This window comes from Elephas maximus, chromosome 2 (genome assembly GCF_024166365.1).
Source record: "Elephas maximus indicus isolate mEleMax1 chromosome 2, mEleMax1 primary haplotype, whole genome shotgun sequence".
Classification (NCBI taxonomy): Eukaryota; Metazoa; Chordata; class Mammalia; order Proboscidea; family Elephantidae; genus Elephas; species Elephas maximus.
This window is the reverse complement of record NC_064820.1, coordinates 197528499-197545565: the sequence shown is the minus strand read 5'-3', so window position 1 is coordinate 197545565 and position 17067 is coordinate 197528499. Positions and strand designations below refer to the sequence as shown.

Sequence of the window (17067 nt, the reverse complement as noted above, 5' to 3'; positions counted from 1 at the left end):
TAGTCTGGCATAAATTTGACACTTGAACTGAAAGCCACCTATATAGCCCTGAACAGTGACAGGGAAAAATAAAAGTCAGTAAATTAGGAAAGGGCCATAATCAAGTTGTGGGAAAGTGTTACTTAAGAATCTACTTGTGTCACAACTCATACCATGAAAACGGTATTACCCTGTTACCAAAAATAGCACACAAAAATTACAGACCAATATGAATACAGACAAGACAAACTTCAACAAAATACAGGAAGTTGAATCCAGTAACATACAAAAGTAGGATTATACATCGTGACCAAGTAGGAATTTTCCCAGGAGTACAAGGTACGTTCAGCATACCCACTCCTCACTTACCAACATAGTTAGGTTCCACAGACCAGGTCATTACGTGAAAATCAGTATCATGCAAAAACAGGGGATCACAAAATGTAGTCATCATTACGTAACTGCCAAATTACATCATCACATAATTGCCAAACCGCTCAGATTCACAGTCTAGCCAAGGTGACACATAACCTTAACCATCGCCGCCAGAGTTACTCTTGCCTCGCACCTCAGCGTTCGTTACTGCCAGACGTACACTGTTAATGTGCAAGATAGAAAGATAGATTTTTTTACTATTGTCATAAATGTGAAATGTCAGAGAATGAGCTAGTCCATAATGAGGTGTACAGGGGGGTATGAAAATCAATCAAGGTAATACATGATATTAATAAACAGACAGGGCAACATTTTGTTCTGTTACACGTAAGGTTGCTAATAAGTTGGAACCAACTCAACAGCACCTAACAACAAACAACAAAAACCACATGCTAGTATCAACTGATACAGAAAAACCATTTCACAAATTAAACTAGCAGTAGAAAGGTACTTTCTCAACCTAACAGGTCATCCTTGAAACCCACAGTTAAACATCAATACTGTAAGATCGACTGCTTTCCACTTAGTATTAAGAACCAGACAAGGATGCTGCCCTCTTGCTGTTTATACTCAGTACTGTACTGGAGGCTCTAGCCAGAAAATCTAGGGGAAAGAAAAAACAGCCAGATTAGAAAGGAAGAAGTAAAACTATATTTGCAGATGACACGATCTTGTGTGTAGAAAATCCTAAGGAATCCAAGAAAAAACTATTAGAGCTAATAAAAAGTTCAGCAAGATTTCAGGATACAAGATCAATATATAAAAGTCATCTGTATTTCCATATACGTGTAATGAACAATCTGAGAATTGCATTTAAAAAACAATTACAAATAATAGCATCAAAAACAATAAAATTAGGGATAAATTTAACACAAGAAGTGTAAGACTTGTACACTGAAAACTATACAATGTTATTGTAAGAAATTAAAGAAGACCTATATAAATGGAAAGAAATCTGTGTTCATAGACAGAAGGCTTAATATTGTTAAAATGGCAAGGCTGCCCAAATTGACCTACAGATTAGACATAATCCCTTATCAAATTAAAATCTTATCACAGATCAGAAATATGATCCTATATATAGAAAATCCCAAAGAATCCACAAGAAAGCTACTAGAAATTATAAGTGAATTCAGCAAGTTGCAAGGTCAACACACAAAAATCACTTCGGTTTCTATATAGCAGCAATGCACGATCTAAAAAGGAAAGTAAAAAAGCAATTCCACTTACAATAGCATGCAGAAGAATAAAGTATCTAGGAATAAATTTAATCAAGGAAGTGAAAGATTTGTACAATATAAACTATAAAACGTTGCTGAAAGAAATTTAAAAAGACCTAAATACAGTCAGCCCTCCGCATCCACGGATTCAACCAACTGTGGATTGAAAATATTCGGGGGGGGGGGGGTGTGGTTCTAAAAAGCAAAACCTGAATTCTCCTTGCACCAAGCACTATGCTGAATACATGAGAATGAAGTGATGTGTAGGCATCTCCTGCTGTAGCCTCCCGCCATTTTACAGATCCTCGGTCTCTCTCCAGCACTTGTTGTTTGAGCATTGTTCACCTAGTGTCCCGTAAGTTCGCTACTTATGTTGTGTGCACCCTTTGTTTCTGTGAAAAATTGGCTCCTAAGAAGTAATTCAGTGGTCAAAGTAATCCTTCAAAGGTAAAGTGTGAGGGGGTTGAGGAAGCGAGAGGAAGGAGTTCAAGGCTAGGAAAGGATGGCTGGCTAGCTATGTAAAGCACTACAGCCTCCAGAACTTCAAGATCATGGGCCAATCGGCACTGGCTGATGCCCAGGAAGCATCAGCATTCCCAACGAACTCAAGAAACTCACAGAAGAGAAAGACTACCTTTCTGGGCAAGTCTTCAATTGTGATAAAACAACTTTTTCCATTGCATTTAGACTACCTTTCTGGGCAAGTCTTCGATTGTGATAAAACAACTTTTTCCATTGCATTTACACTGTATTAGGTATTATAAGTAATCTACAGATAATTTAACGTATACATGAGAAAGTGCATAGGTTGTATGAAAATACTATGCAATTTTATATGAGACTTGAGTACCCACGGATTTTGCTATCTGCGGGGACCCTGGAACCAAGCCCCCTGCAGATACCAAGGGATGATGGCAAATGGGAAAACATTATGTGTTCATGGACTAGAAGACTTAATATTGTTAAGGTGTCAATGCTACCCAAAGCGACCTATGGATTCAACGCAAAACCTAACAAAATCCCAACAGGCTTCTTTGCAAAAACGGAAAAGCCAATTCTCACATTTATATGAAACTGCAAGTGGCTTTGAAAAAAAAAAGGACAAAGTAGGAGGACTCATACTTCCTGATTTCAAAACATACATAAAACTACAGTAATCAAACTAGTGTGCCACTGACATAATAACAGGCACACAGACCACGGAATAAAATTAAGAGGCCAGAAATAAACCCAAACATCTATATGTGCAAATGATTTTCAACTACGGTGCTATGTCCATTCAATGGGGGAAATAAAGTCTCTTCAATAAATGGTGCTGAGACAACTAGATCTCCAGATGCAAAAGAACAAAACTGGACCCATACTTCACACCATATACGAAGATTAACTCAAAATGAATCAATGGCCAAATGTTAGAACTAAAACCATAAAACTCTTAGAGCAAAACACAGGAGTAATGTTTCGAGACCTAGTTTTTGACAACAGATTCCTTGACATGACCAAATGAATGAGCAACAAAGGACAAAAATGACAAACTGAACTTTATCAAAAGTAAAAAGTTTTGGGCATCAAAGGACTTTTTCAACAAAAAGACAACTACAGAATGGGAGAAAATATTTGGGAACCATGTATCTGATAAAGACTTAATATTCAGAATATATAAAGAAGTCCTACAACTCAACAAAAAAGACAATCAAAAAATGGGCAAAGGACTTGAATAGGGATTTTACCAAAAAAGATATATAAATGGCCAACAAACACATGAAAAGATGGTTAACGTCATTACTCATCCGGGAAATGCAAATCAAAACCACAGCGAGATACCACTTCATGTACACTAAAAAAAAAAACTAGAACAGCTATAATCAAAAAGTCAGATAAATAACAAGTATTGGTGAGGATATGGAGAAACTGGAACCCTCACACCCTGCTGGTAGGAATGTGGAATAGTACAGCTACTCTGGAAATCAATCTTGCAGTTCCTTGAACAGTTTAACAGTTACCAAACATTAAAAAAAAAACCAAAAAACCCAGTGCCATTGAGTCTATTCTGACTCATAGAGACCCTATAGGACAGAGTAGAACTGCCCCACAGAGTTTCCAAGGAGCACCTGGCAGATTCGAACTGCCAACCCTTTGGTTAGCAGCCTTAGCACTTAACCACTACGCCAACCATATGACCCAGCAATTCCACTCTTATGTAAGTACCTAAGAAATGAAAACAACTGTCCATACAAAAAGTTATACACAAATCTTCATAGATTATTCATAACAGCAAAAACTGAAAACAACCCAAATGTCCATCAACTAATGAAGACAGAAATAAAACGTGATACATCCACACAATGGAAAATTATTCAGCACTAAAAAGGAATGAAGTCCGATACATGCTACAACATGGACAGGCCTTGTAAACGTTACAGTAAGTGAAAGAAGCCAGTCACAAAAGCCCATATACTACATGTATGATTCCATTTATATAAAATGTACACAATAGGCAAATCTATAAACTGAAGGAAAGGAGAAGGAGACTGGTAAAGGGTACTCGGTTCCTTTCTGGGGTGATGAAAATGTTCTAAAATTGATCACGCTGACTGATGCACATCTCTGTAAATATACTTAAAAAAACACTGAATTGTAAACTTTAAATTTTATGAATTTTATGTTACGTGAATGATAACTCAAAAAAAAAACTGTTAGAAAAAAATGAATCTAATATAGTAAATAACTTCAGAAATCTTACGTTTAAGGACACTCAGTTTTATCCTCAGTAATCACAGTGTTAAACAGGAATATCTTCAAAGACTTTTGCTATTTCCCTTCTGCTGCTAAGGTAGGACACCCTGGTGCTTCGAGCATTTTTATTTATTATCAAACCTCATTCCAGAGGGGATTTAAGACATATAAGATATTCAAATAAGTATTATAGAATACTTTCATTTTTTAAAAAAGCACATTCACTTTTTCTATGTAACACATAGACCTCTCAAAAGTTGTGGTCAAAGGAAGGCTAGCATCCAATAAAATTTGCTTTCTGCTGTTTACTTTCAGTATATAACAACTGGATTAAAATTTCTCAAGCAGTGGACTCAAGTGACAGTACAGAGCCACTCAATTACCTGCAGCAACAGATTAAGTCCCCAAAATTTCATAGATTATGGGGGGAACAGGAGCAAAAATGTTCTTGGGACAAACTAAAAGGAGAAAAAAAAAAAAAAGGAGCTCTGGTGAAATTTAATTTCTGAGAGTATACAGATACCCAGTCCTCAAAATTCATATCCTTCTACATAAAGCCCTTTCTTCATGTCATAGGATAATCCTTCCATCCCAACTCACACTTAACCCTTCCATTAAAACAGACCAACTTCAGAAGGGCAACATTATCATCATCTTCACTGCTCCCCTTCTATCATAGGTGGAAGTCCTTACCTGGTTCCGGGAGCTCAGACTGGGGGGTCAAACTGGGAATTCCTGGTTCCTTTTCCATCTCCTCAGTGCTAGCACTGGTCTTATCACAAACATTCAACCGTGGCCCAGCTGAATCTAAGCGGCCTGCACAATTCGGATCTGTCAGTGCATCTTCCAGTACGTTTGTCGAAGTAGGAGGTCTATGCTCAGAGAAGTCACCCCCCTTCTGCACAGGGTCACCAGGAAGCAAGACCCCAAAGGCACCCTCAGAGTTTTCTTTCTCCCTAAATCTGTTAGTGCGCTTACGAGGTTTAGTGCGCCTTTGGTTTAAACGCTGCCACCGCTTTTTAGGCACCACTTGATGTACACCATTGTGTCCATCATTCTCACTGTTCATTTCGGAGTCCAGTTCTGGGCCTTTTCTGTTTTCAAAAGAGGGGGCTTTCTCAGGAATTTTATCAAGGTCAGACTGTTTGACCTTGTTACCAAAATGAACATCAGAAAAATGGTCACAATCTTCACTTGTTAAATGGCCCTTTAATTGAAGGGGCTCTTCTTTACCATGGTCTTCTCCCCCACCCCTTGAAGAGACACTCACTGAGGCTCCATTTTCTCTGTCTCCTTGCAGCGCAGCCTGAAGAGTCACACCTGGAATCCGGTTCAATTTTCTTTTGCGCTCTGTTTTTAAGGCCTTCCGGTTCACTGTGTTCTTTCCCAACTGGGCTGAAAAACCATCTTGCAATCTGGATGACAGCTTTGATCGCCCACAGTTGCGCCTAGTAACACAGTTTGAACGACTTTTCCCAGAAGCAGGAAGATCTCTTCTGTCAGACACTAAGCCAGGTAAGGAGGTAGACAACTCCCCAGACAGTACAGCGTCGCCCCCACTAGGGCGGGGATGGGCTGAGTCCTGAGTGCCATCTCCATTTTTTTCTGAATTGTGGTTGGAGCCTCCTGAAACCAAGATCCTAGAAACCCCTGCAGGACTACTAGTAGAACAATCCCCAGGACCAGGACTCCGATAGGAGACCAGGTTTTGAGCAGTCATCAACCGTTGCTCCTTGGTCTTACTATCATGCATATCTTTCAACATCATTAGTAATGTGCTGAATTTGTAGTCTGGTTCAATCGGTATATGATTCTGGCCAGAGGCAGAAGTAAAAAGTAATGGTTTTGATGGCTTTGATGTTCCAGAATCACTGACATCCTCACTTAAGGATCTATAGGAGAGTTCCTTCAACTCAGACAGAACGTGTTTCACCACTGCTGTTTCTATGTCACTCGAATCCCTGGTTTTCTCATGCATGTTGCTCAGTAGTTTCAGCCCATCCACTTTCCCACTTTTGGAAATGCTGGCCAAAGGAGAGCCTTTGGTATCAGAAGAGCAGCATTTCAAACTACAGTCCTCATTTGTAGCTGGGGGTTCTACCACAACTGGATTTTCTTTGTGTTTGCATTTTATACTTCGGATCTTGGGCTGTTTACTTTTTGAATGTAACAGAGCTTGATTTGTATTTGCACCCTTTATTAGTGAGTTCTCACTGGAAATGCTTGGTGATGTGTTGAATTTTGGAGGGAGACTGTCATTTCTAAAGTCCGAGGAGGGTTTACAGACAAGGGTGGATGCCTTAAGATCAGAGAGATTAACCTGAGATGTCTCAGTTCCGGGCTCTGCCGTCTTAGTACAATCCATTAAGTGGTCTGTATGTGAGTTGGTAATGAGGGACTTTTGCTTTGCTTTTACCCTAGTGTTTGTGGCAGGAAACCGAGAATGCTTTATCTTTTCATTTTTCTGCATGGATAACATGTTCTCAGTTCTATCAAAAGCATCCGTAATTTCAAGGACACTGTTATCAGACTCTGAGCTCTGATCTACAGGATCCAGATCACTGCTTCCATCATCAGAAGTGGTACAGATGCTAATGGAATCACTTCGCTTTTCCTCATCACCCGCTCCAATATAGCAGAGCTGCACCTTTGAACTGCAAACCAGACCTCTTTGGGGTTTCTTCTTTTCCCCAGAACGTTTAGAGATCAAGGCACCCTCAGGCAAGCCCAGTAAAGAGTCACAATTTGAACTCTCAAATTCTTTCTTTGCAGTGTTTTTTCCACAAGAAGAAAACAGGAAACTTCTTGGGGCAGTGTTGGACCCTGTGAGGCTGTTTGCTATCCTGGAAAGTTCATTAGAGGCCTGCTTATCAGATACATCCCCAGAAATAAAGTTTAGGCCAAGGTTCTCTGGAATCTTTCCCCTCCGTTCTTCCTTATGTGCTTCAAATTGCATGTGGCTCTTTTTCACACTAGTCCTTTTTGGATTATCAGAGCTCTTTCTGACTCGAGACTTAGCACATGGCTTTTCCTTCTCATCTGCAGAATGTTCAGAGTCAAAAGCCAGAGAATTCAAACAGCCATTAAGCAAAAGATCATGTTCTGATTCAGGGTCATTTGTACAGTCCTCAAAAGGCATATCCTCCTCACTGTCCAACTTGATCGAACTTCTGACACATTTTCGGTTCTTTGGCCCTTTGGGAACATCATACTGTTCAGCAAGACCAACACTGGCTTCCCATTTACTCAAAATTTTCTGAGGAACCTAGAATTTAAAGGAAGAAAAAAAAAAAAGAGTATCACTTATCAACAGAATGGGAGAGAAAACAAAGAGATGATCAGTAAACATCTCTCAAATCAAAAAGCTTTTTTCCCAAACCTTGCTGCACCTCTCCAAGGCTTCTTAAATGGAACTGGCCAGGTGGTTAGCAACCACAGTTCACCTAGAACTTACCCAGTAGGGATTCCCAAACACTACTGTTACCACTATGATCTATCATTAGAGAAAGGGTTGATCCCACAAACCCTCCATCCTTCCTGCCTCTATAAGCACAAAGGAATAGACCATTACATAGATTAAAACTGAAAACACCACCATTTCTAAATCAAGGAATACTCAGACCCTTCCTGCCTACCCCTTAAGCACCTTAGAATTAGGATTTATTTTCTTCCCAATTTAAGAAGGACAAGCACACGATCAGTTGCACAAATGGGAAAGCAAAAGGCTAAAGAAAAGGAATATGGAAAAAACAGAGCAGGAGAAATAACCAGGTCAGAACTACTCCTACCCATACATACCATACCCGTTGCCATGGAGTCGATTCCGACTCACAGCGACCCTACAGGACAGAACAGAACTGCCCCTAGGGAACAAGAAACTCGAACCTCTGGTTATCACTGGACTCCTGGCTAATCAAGATTCTTATACACGATACATACAGCTTGGATTATAAAACTATCTCCTGGGCTTAATCATATATTTCAGGCAGGTATAACAAATCGGATATGCTCTTTTTTTGTTGTTTCCTCACAGCATGAGGACACTGAGGCTCTGTGAAATATACCTAATTTTCCAGGCTCTTATTTCCTTCCCTGACTTCATATAATATATGCTAATCAAGGCTGTAACTACCAGTTAGTGTTCATAAATACTTTAATATTTGTGAAGGGATGTTCAGCACAGTATATAAAAATTCAGGTCACTGGGTAAGTGGACTCCTCTTAATAAGGCAATAAACTGACCACTCGGTTCATTTTACACGCAAACACACTCTTTCTCACTCACTAATTCTCATGACTGTGACCAGAGTAAATCAATTTCCCAAAATTTGAAAGCCCTAGTGAATTCCTCTGAAAAGCAAGTTGGTAAATTTACATAGCTAAAGGCTTGACACAAAAGCACTTCAGATACCTCCCCACCAACAACCAGCCAAACTATAAGAAAGGATGCAGTTAGCATCCTTCATCCTAACAGCAGCAGATACTAATTTTTTGGAGCATCAACCTTATGACATATTGTATTTATTTCTAATCCTCACAGCAGTTCTACAAGATAGATGCTATTATACTGGTTTTAAAGAAGTTAAAAGTGGCAGGGCCCATATACTGCCTCTTAATTATCCTAATTATGATTTACTAAAAACAATTTACAAGTATGTAATCACAGAGGAGCATGAAACTGCAACTACTTCCCCTCCTAGAACTGACTATAAAGGAGTATTAAAAGAAAATAAGTCATAATTTTACTAGGCCAACTTTAACACAAAATATCAAACAAAAGAAAGAAAAACACACTGTTCTTGATTAAACTATAACCAGATAAGAAACTGCAAGTTTAAAGATTGAAAAAAAGATGAAACAACACAACAAGAAAAAGTCTTATCTTTCTCATTTTTAAGAAAAATAATTAATCCAGACAATGAGAAATAGAATATTTCATTGTGCTGATTACTTTCTTCTTATATAAGATAGAGCCAGAGAAGACTGGTCATGCCATGTTGTACTACTACTTCTCTAAAAGACATGGCAAAGGTAGCCAAAATTTGAATATAAATACAAACAACAACAACCAAATAACTGCTTCTCAGTTATTTTTCACAGATATCCTACTACCAAAGGAAAGAGCTTATGTCCCAAAAACCTAATACTTTCTCCCTGCTTCCTCCTTGCCCTCTCACCCCCAAGTAGATAATTTAAAAGAGGATTTTTTTATTTTTTACCTTATGCCTATATCCTTTTTCTTTCTGCTTCCCTCTTCTCCTAAGGACAGGTAGCTCTTCGAATTGATGTCTGCCTTCAAACATGACGATTGCTTTTCCAGCCACCCAGGCTCTCTCAGAAGGGTCTCCAAAAGCCTCCACGTAGTACTGCCGATAGGGCCTCCGATTGGAAACTAGATAAGGATAAGAACCAGTTCTATTACTTTAAAGAGATGAATGTTCATCATCAACAGAATAGCCACGCCACTGGTGCCATAGAAGCCTCTGATTACAAAGAATCAGCATGTTAAAATGCCTAGAGAACGAGAAACCCTGAAGCTGATCAGGTACAAGGACCCGAAAATTTAAAATATTCAATTCATAGGGCAAGAAAATGCTTAAAGTTTATGAAAGAATTCAATGTTGAGTCTTCTGACATGCTATATATTCCAATACAGTTAGAGGCTCATTAGCTAATCACAAAGCAAATTAACGTAGCAGCCAACTTACCATCAGTCTATAAAGTGCTACAGCCTCATTGCCAGAAAATACAAATATATTAAGTTGCGGCAACATAAATATAATAATCAACCAAGAAAAATCTAAAAACATTAGGCTAAACTATAGGGAGGAAGAAATGTTTCAACACAGTACCATTTATGGAGTAGCTATGCTAGGCCAGGCATTATGTTAGATGCTATACATGAATTCCTCACAACAACCCTAAGAAATAAGTAGTTATTATCCTCAGTAAAATACAGTGACTTCAGAGAAGGCAAATTCAGGGACAGATAGTAAAACACTGACTTCCTTGAAAAAGTGCAATTTGATAGTTTCAATATAGAGAAATTAAGGGGGAAAAAAAAAGAAAAAGAAATCTCAATAGTAGTACAAACAGGAAGAAATCAGTCTACAGTTCCTCGGTTGTCCAAAGTTCTAAGAATGCAATTACCAAAAAAAAAAAAAAAAAAGGCAGCACAAATCCCACCCAGAAAAGATTTCAATCAGATTTATCTGTTTTATGTTCCTTGCATACACTCAACACTTAGTGATCAAAGACGTATAGTCAGGGCTACACACAAGCTTTACTGATTTGTTTCTTTTTAAAAAAGAAAATGAAGATAAAATCTTATATAAAAATTCACATCTAATTTCCTTAGAACTATATCCTGTTTCAAACACCTCCCCTCTGAAAAGAGAATCCAAACACCTCTTTGAAAAAACAGGAAAAGCCTACTTCCTTCACAATGATAAAAAACAAAGAAGAAAGGGAAGAATGTTTATAAACTGATCTTCAGTACAGGTATAAAGAGCTATAAGTATTTTCAAAACTTCCATATCCACAGCAATTGGAACATAGCCAAAATGTTAAGTAAATGTCAATGGTAGCTTCTCTTATAAATTGCTATTTTCAAAAATGCACAATAAGTACTTTATGAGTAGCTGAAATAGTTGTTTTTTCTATAAAAATACATCTTAATACACTTAAAAGCAGGTTAAATTTTCTAATTTTAGTCCATTTAAAAAGCTAGCTCTATTAAAAAAAAAAAAAAAACTAGACTAATTCCTTAGTCCCCACCTACTAAATTAAATCCTTCAGAACAAACCACCTTCTAAAGAGGATCAAATTTGCTATATATGTACCTATATAAAGGTTCAGAGCCCTGGTGGCACAGTGGTTAAGAGCTATAGCTGCTAACCAAAAGGTCCACAGTTCGAATCTACCAGGTGCTCCTTGGAAACCCTATGAGGCAGTTCTACTCTGTCCTACAGGGTCACTATGAGTTGAAACCGACTCAACAGCATATAACAACAATAAACAAGCTCAATTTGACAACCAAATGATTTTCTCATGAATAAATAAACTCAACTAACACAGACTGAGCACTTATGATATGCCAGCACTACAGATACGCCACACCCTACAGAAGAGTGACAGGAATTCACTGCCTAGTGGGTACAGATTATAAGAGAGCATGATAACTGCAGTAACATAAATACTCACTTTTTTAAGATAACAATAAAAAGTACAAGTCATTGACTGGATTAAGACTGAGACACAGGGGCAGAACTTTTAAAGGTAAATAGGTATTTGTTAGGGACAGAAATCCTCAAAAGCATGAATAAAAGAAAATGGAACAGCTGTGAACTACAAACACTATGTCATATGGTAGAAGGAAAGAGAAACAAAGTAAGGTAAATAGGGGCCAGGCCTGAAAGCTTGGAAGCTACATTAAGAGCTTGGCCATTTTCCTGGCTGGCAATGAGGAACCTCACTTAAACTGGGGAGCCATAGGCTTTTTTGTTTGTTTTTAATTTTATTAGGGTGAAATATATATAACAAAAATTTGCCATTTAAACCATTTTTAGGTATACAATTCAGTGATGGTCATTACATTCAACGTGTTGTGCGACCATCACTACTATTTCCAATAGCTTTTTGTCACCGCAAACAGAAACTTAGTACTTCTTCAGTAGTAACTCCCCGTTTCCTAAAAAAAACATTTAAAGGCAAGGTAAAAGAGCAGAATTCAGCAAAGGATAATGAAAAGAAATAGAGGCAAAAAAGGATTATACTACAAGAGAACCATGAAAGTCAGGGAAGAGATGGCTACCATGGGGAAGAGGGAATAGAGGTTTATCTTTAACAAATGCCACAGAAAATTAAAAATTAAAAACTAAAAACTAGTATCCACTGCATCACCAGGTCATTAATGGTTAAAGTTAGTAGAAAAAAAAAGTAGAGAATGCCAGTTTTCAGTGAGTTCATAAATGAGTGGTAGAGGCGGGGCCAAGACAGTGGAGCAGTCAGACGCTTCTGGTGTTCCCTCTTACAAAAAAGTCCCCCCAAAAAAACAAGTGAATCGATTTTATGTGACAATCCAGGAGTGCTGAACATCAAAGGCAAAGTTGAGGATTCAGACTGAGTGGCAGGAGGAGGGAGAAAAAGTTCAGGAGCAGGTTCAGAAGCAGCAAGGAGTTGCCAGACCTGACCCAATGGGAACCCGCACCTGCAGGCCAGATGGATTGATGAGCCTGGTAAGGGACGCAGTGGTGCTCAGGACGTGTTTTCCACGTCGGGAGAGACTGAGCAGTGGAGAGTGGCTCAACCCTCCAGAACGAGTGAGAAGCGGCCCTCAATCAGCAACAGATAAGTACACGCGTCTAACATTATCATGTGGATGAAAAAACATCCTCATTTGAGAAGAACCGCTCTCCCTGCTCCCTCCCCGCTCTGCAAAGGGTCCTGGGTCCGCTCCAGTGACTGCCTGGCCGCATCCCCTGGGCTGGAAGTAGGGCTCCTCATGTGCCCTGAGTCATTCTTCTGGCCTGGGAGAGGGAGTGAATTAACAAACAGGAAAAAATAATCTACCAGCTGCCCTAAGCCAGGAACTCAGGACAGATACAGCTCGTTTGCCTAGGCACAGGCATAAGGGGTCCATGGACTCTGAATGCCTTTCACCCATGCACAGACTTATGTGGGACCATTTCAACAGTGTAGGCCCTCATTAGCCCAGTACAACAGGGTATGTACACTTGATGCCTAACTTCATTATAACAGCTATATGGTAGACTGGCAGGTTTGTGACATCTGACACCGTTCAGCCCATTAGGCAGGGTCCTCACATACCCACATCAGGGGCCTGAGGACTGGTGGCTCCACCCATACCACCTACCCATCTGCCACAGGGGTCCAAGAATAAGTGGTGCCTCCTGGTCCTTACGGCCAACAGCACTGGGTGCTCACAGTCCCACTGCAAAACCCATCTGTGTACACTCTCTCAGGAACAAGGACACGCTTTCCTCCCAGACACTCAAGAGCACCCATCAGCCCCCTGCCTTACTCAGCACATGACCTCCTTACTACAATCAGATACCTGTGCCTATTCCAATCACCCCTGCTTGTCTAGGACTGTAGGTAAGATCCTGCACCACAAACATGGTGACTATCTAGACACCTGAGCTTAATCCATACAAGAAAAGTCAATGGACTCCTGGGCTCACATACTTAGTAACAGCTCTAACCACCTGCTGACAAGACATTACAGCTTCAAAGGCGCCAATAATCAAACTAGCTCACTCAAGCAGCCTATTTGCGCATAAAAAAAAAAAAAAAAAAGCTAGGACACAGTAAGAAAACATGAATAAATATAATAACTTATTGATGGCTCGGAGACAACAGTCAATATCAAATCACATAAAGAGGCAGACCATCACGGCTTCATCAAGCTCCCAAAACAAAGAATCAAGAAATCTTCCAGAGGAAGGAAACTCCTTGGAATTACCAGAGGTAGAATGCAAAAAATTAATATACAGAACTCTTCAGGAGATCAGGTAAAATATAAAACAAGCCAAGGAACATACAGATAAAGGAACAGAAGAACTTAAGATTATAGAAAAGCACAATGACAAATTCAACAGGCTGCAAGAATCCATAGAGAGATAGCAAACAGAAATTCTGAAGATTAACAATAAAATTTCAGAATTAGATAACTCAATAGAAAGTCACAGGAGCAAAACTGAGGCAATGGAAGTCAGAATTAGTAAGACTGAAGATAAAGCACTTGCCACCAATGTATTTGTGAAAAAATAAAAGAACTAAAAAAAAATGAAGAAACCCCAAGAATTATGCAGGACTCTATCAAGAGGAATATCCTACAAGTGACTGGAGTACCAGAACAGTGAGGGATAACAGAAAATACAGAGAGAATTATTGAAGATTTGTTGGCAGAAAACTTCCCTGATATTGTGAAAGATGAGAAGATAGCTATCCAAGATATTCTTTGAACCCCACATAAGGTAGGACCCAAAAGAAAGTCACCAAGAAATATTATAATCAAACTAGCCAAAACAAAAATAAAGAGAGAACATGACCAGTGGCTAGGGATAAACAAAAAGTCATCTACAAAGGAGAGTCAATAAGATTTAAGCTAGCTAGGACTACTCAGCAGAAACCATGCAGGCAAGAAGGCAATGGGATGACATATATAAAGCCTTGAAGGAAAAAAATTGCCAGTCAAGAATAATACATTCAGTAAAACTGTCTCACAAATATGATGGTGAAATTAAGGCATTTCCAGATGAACAGAAGTTTTGGTAATTTGCAAAAACCAAACCAAAATTACAAGAAATTCTAAAGGGAGTCCTCTGGTTAGAAATCAATAACATCAGGTAACAACCCCAGGCTAGAACACAGGACAGAGCAACCACGTATCAACCCAGATAGGGAAGTCACAAAAATAAATCAAAGCTAAATGAAAATAGGGACCGAGAGACGTCCATATGTAAAAGATGACATCATTAAAACAAAATATGGGGACTAAAAAAATGTAGTCATAGATCTTTCAAATGGAGAGGAAGTCAAGGCAATATAAAGAAATAAAAGACTGGTTTAAACTTAGAAAAATAGGGTAAATACTAAGGTAACCACAAAAGAAACAATCCCACACATCAAAAGAAAAACACAAAGACTCTGCAAATACAAAATGAGCAAAAATGAAAAAGCCGAAAAGAAAATACATAAAGAAAAATGACTCAGCACAGAAAATTAAGTGGAACAACCAAACTGTAAACAACACACAAAAGAAAGACATCAAAATGACAGCACTGAACTCATACTTATCAATAATTATACTGAATATAAACAGACAAAATGCACCAATAAAGAGACAGAGATTGGCAGAATGGATTAACAAAACACGATCCATCTACCTGCTGCGACAAGAGACATACCTCAGACTTAAAGACACAAACTAAGACTCAAAGGATGGAAAAAAATATATCAAGCAAACAACAATCAAAGAAGAGCAGGAGTGGCAACATTAATCTGTGACAAAATAGACTTTAAAACCCATCACAAAAGATAATGAAGGATACAATATAATAACTAAAGGGTCAATACACCAAGGGGGCATAACCATAGTAAATATTTACGCACCCAACAACAGGGTTCCAAAGAACGTAAAACAAACTCATTGGGCCAATCGAGTTGATTCCGACTCACAGAGATTCTATGTACCACAGAAACAAACGTTGCCTGGTCCTGCGCCATCCTTACAATAGCTGTTATGCTTGAGCCCATTGTTGCAGCCACTGTGTCAACCCATCTCGTTGAGGATCTTCCTCTTTTCTACTGACCCTGTACTTTACCAAGCAGGATGCCCTTCTCCAGGGACTGATCCCTCCTGACAACATGTCCAAAGTATGTGAGACAAAGTCTCACCATTCTTGCTTTGAAAGAGCATTATATAGCTGTACTTCCTCCAAGACAAATCTGTCCGTTATTTTGGCAGTCTACAGTATATTCAATATTCTTTGCCAACACCACAATTCAAAGGTGTCAATTCTTCTTCAGTCTTCCTTATTCATCGTCCAGCTTTCACATGCATATAATGTGACAGAAAATACCAGCGCTTGGGTCACGCACACCTTAGTCTTCAAGGTGACATCTCTGTTTTCCAACACTTTAAAGAGGTCCTTTGCAGCAGATCTGTCCATTGCAAAGCGTCTTTTAATTTTCTGACTGCTACTTCCACGGGTATTGATTGTGGATCCAAGTAAAATGAAATCCTTGCAACTTCAATCTTTTCTGGGTTTATCACGATGTGGCTTATTGGTCCAGTTGTGACAATTTTTGTTTTCTTTATATTGAGTTGTAATACATACTGAATGCTACAGTCTTTGATCTTCATTAGTAAGTGCTTCAAGTCCTCTTCACCTTCAGCAAGAATGGTTACATCAGCTGCATAAAGCACGTTGTTAATGAGTCTTCCTCCAATCCTGATGCCCCGTTCTTTTTCATATAGTCCAGCTTCTCTGACTATTTGCTCAGCATATACACTAAATATGTATGATGAAAGAATACAACCTTGATGTGCACCCTTCCTGACTTTAAACCACTCAGTAACTGTGATGGTTAAGACTGTGTGTCAACTTGGCTGGGCCATGATTCTCAGTGTTTTGGCAGTTGTATAATGTTGTGATCACTTCCCTGTTGAAATGTGATACTTGATCACCTCCATGATGGAATCTGCTGAGTGGTATCGGTGGGGGTGGGGCCTGTGGAGGCTCACCACCCCCTCAGCCTTCATCTCTCTACCTTCTGCCGCCTACTTCCTTCCTGCTAGCCTTGCAAAGGTCATTGGCTTGTTCTGGATCCAGCAGCTGTCTCTTGTCTGACCTCTGGTTCTTTGGACTTGAGCTAGCAGCTTACCTGTCTATCCCGGAATTCACCAATCTTCACGGCCTGCAAGCAAGAGTCCTGCTCCCTGATCTGCCTATCTTGGGCACACCAGCCCCTGCAGCTAAGTGACTCAAGAGAAGCCTTGCAATCTTGCCCACTGACCTTGAGGATTCCTCGACCATGACAACCTGTGAGCGGCATCCCTGCTCTCCAACCTGCTCATCTTGGGTTCACCAGCTTCTGCTGCTCCGTGGATTGGGAAAAGAGTTTATCCTGATCCGAGGACTTGGGACATTCCAAATTCTACAATCGCATG

General features: G+C 39.4%; 1 protein-coding gene across 6 annotated transcripts in view; it reads right to left on the bottom strand.

The window, feature by feature from the left end:
- NSD1 (nuclear receptor binding SET domain protein 1) overlaps positions 1-17067 on the bottom strand; it is a 208850-nt gene that overhangs the window by 88196 nt on the left and 103587 nt on the right. For all 6 annotated transcript variants that reach the window (XM_049874394.1, XM_049874393.1, XM_049874397.1 and 3 more), the window contains exons 4-5: positions 9590-9762; positions 5064-7635 (exon numbers count right to left, since the gene is read on the bottom strand). In XM_049874394.1, coding sequence (XP_049730351.1) covers positions 5064-7635; positions 9590-9762 — 2745 coding nt within the window. The remainder of the gene's footprint in view (positions 1-5063; positions 7636-9589; positions 9763-17067) is intronic.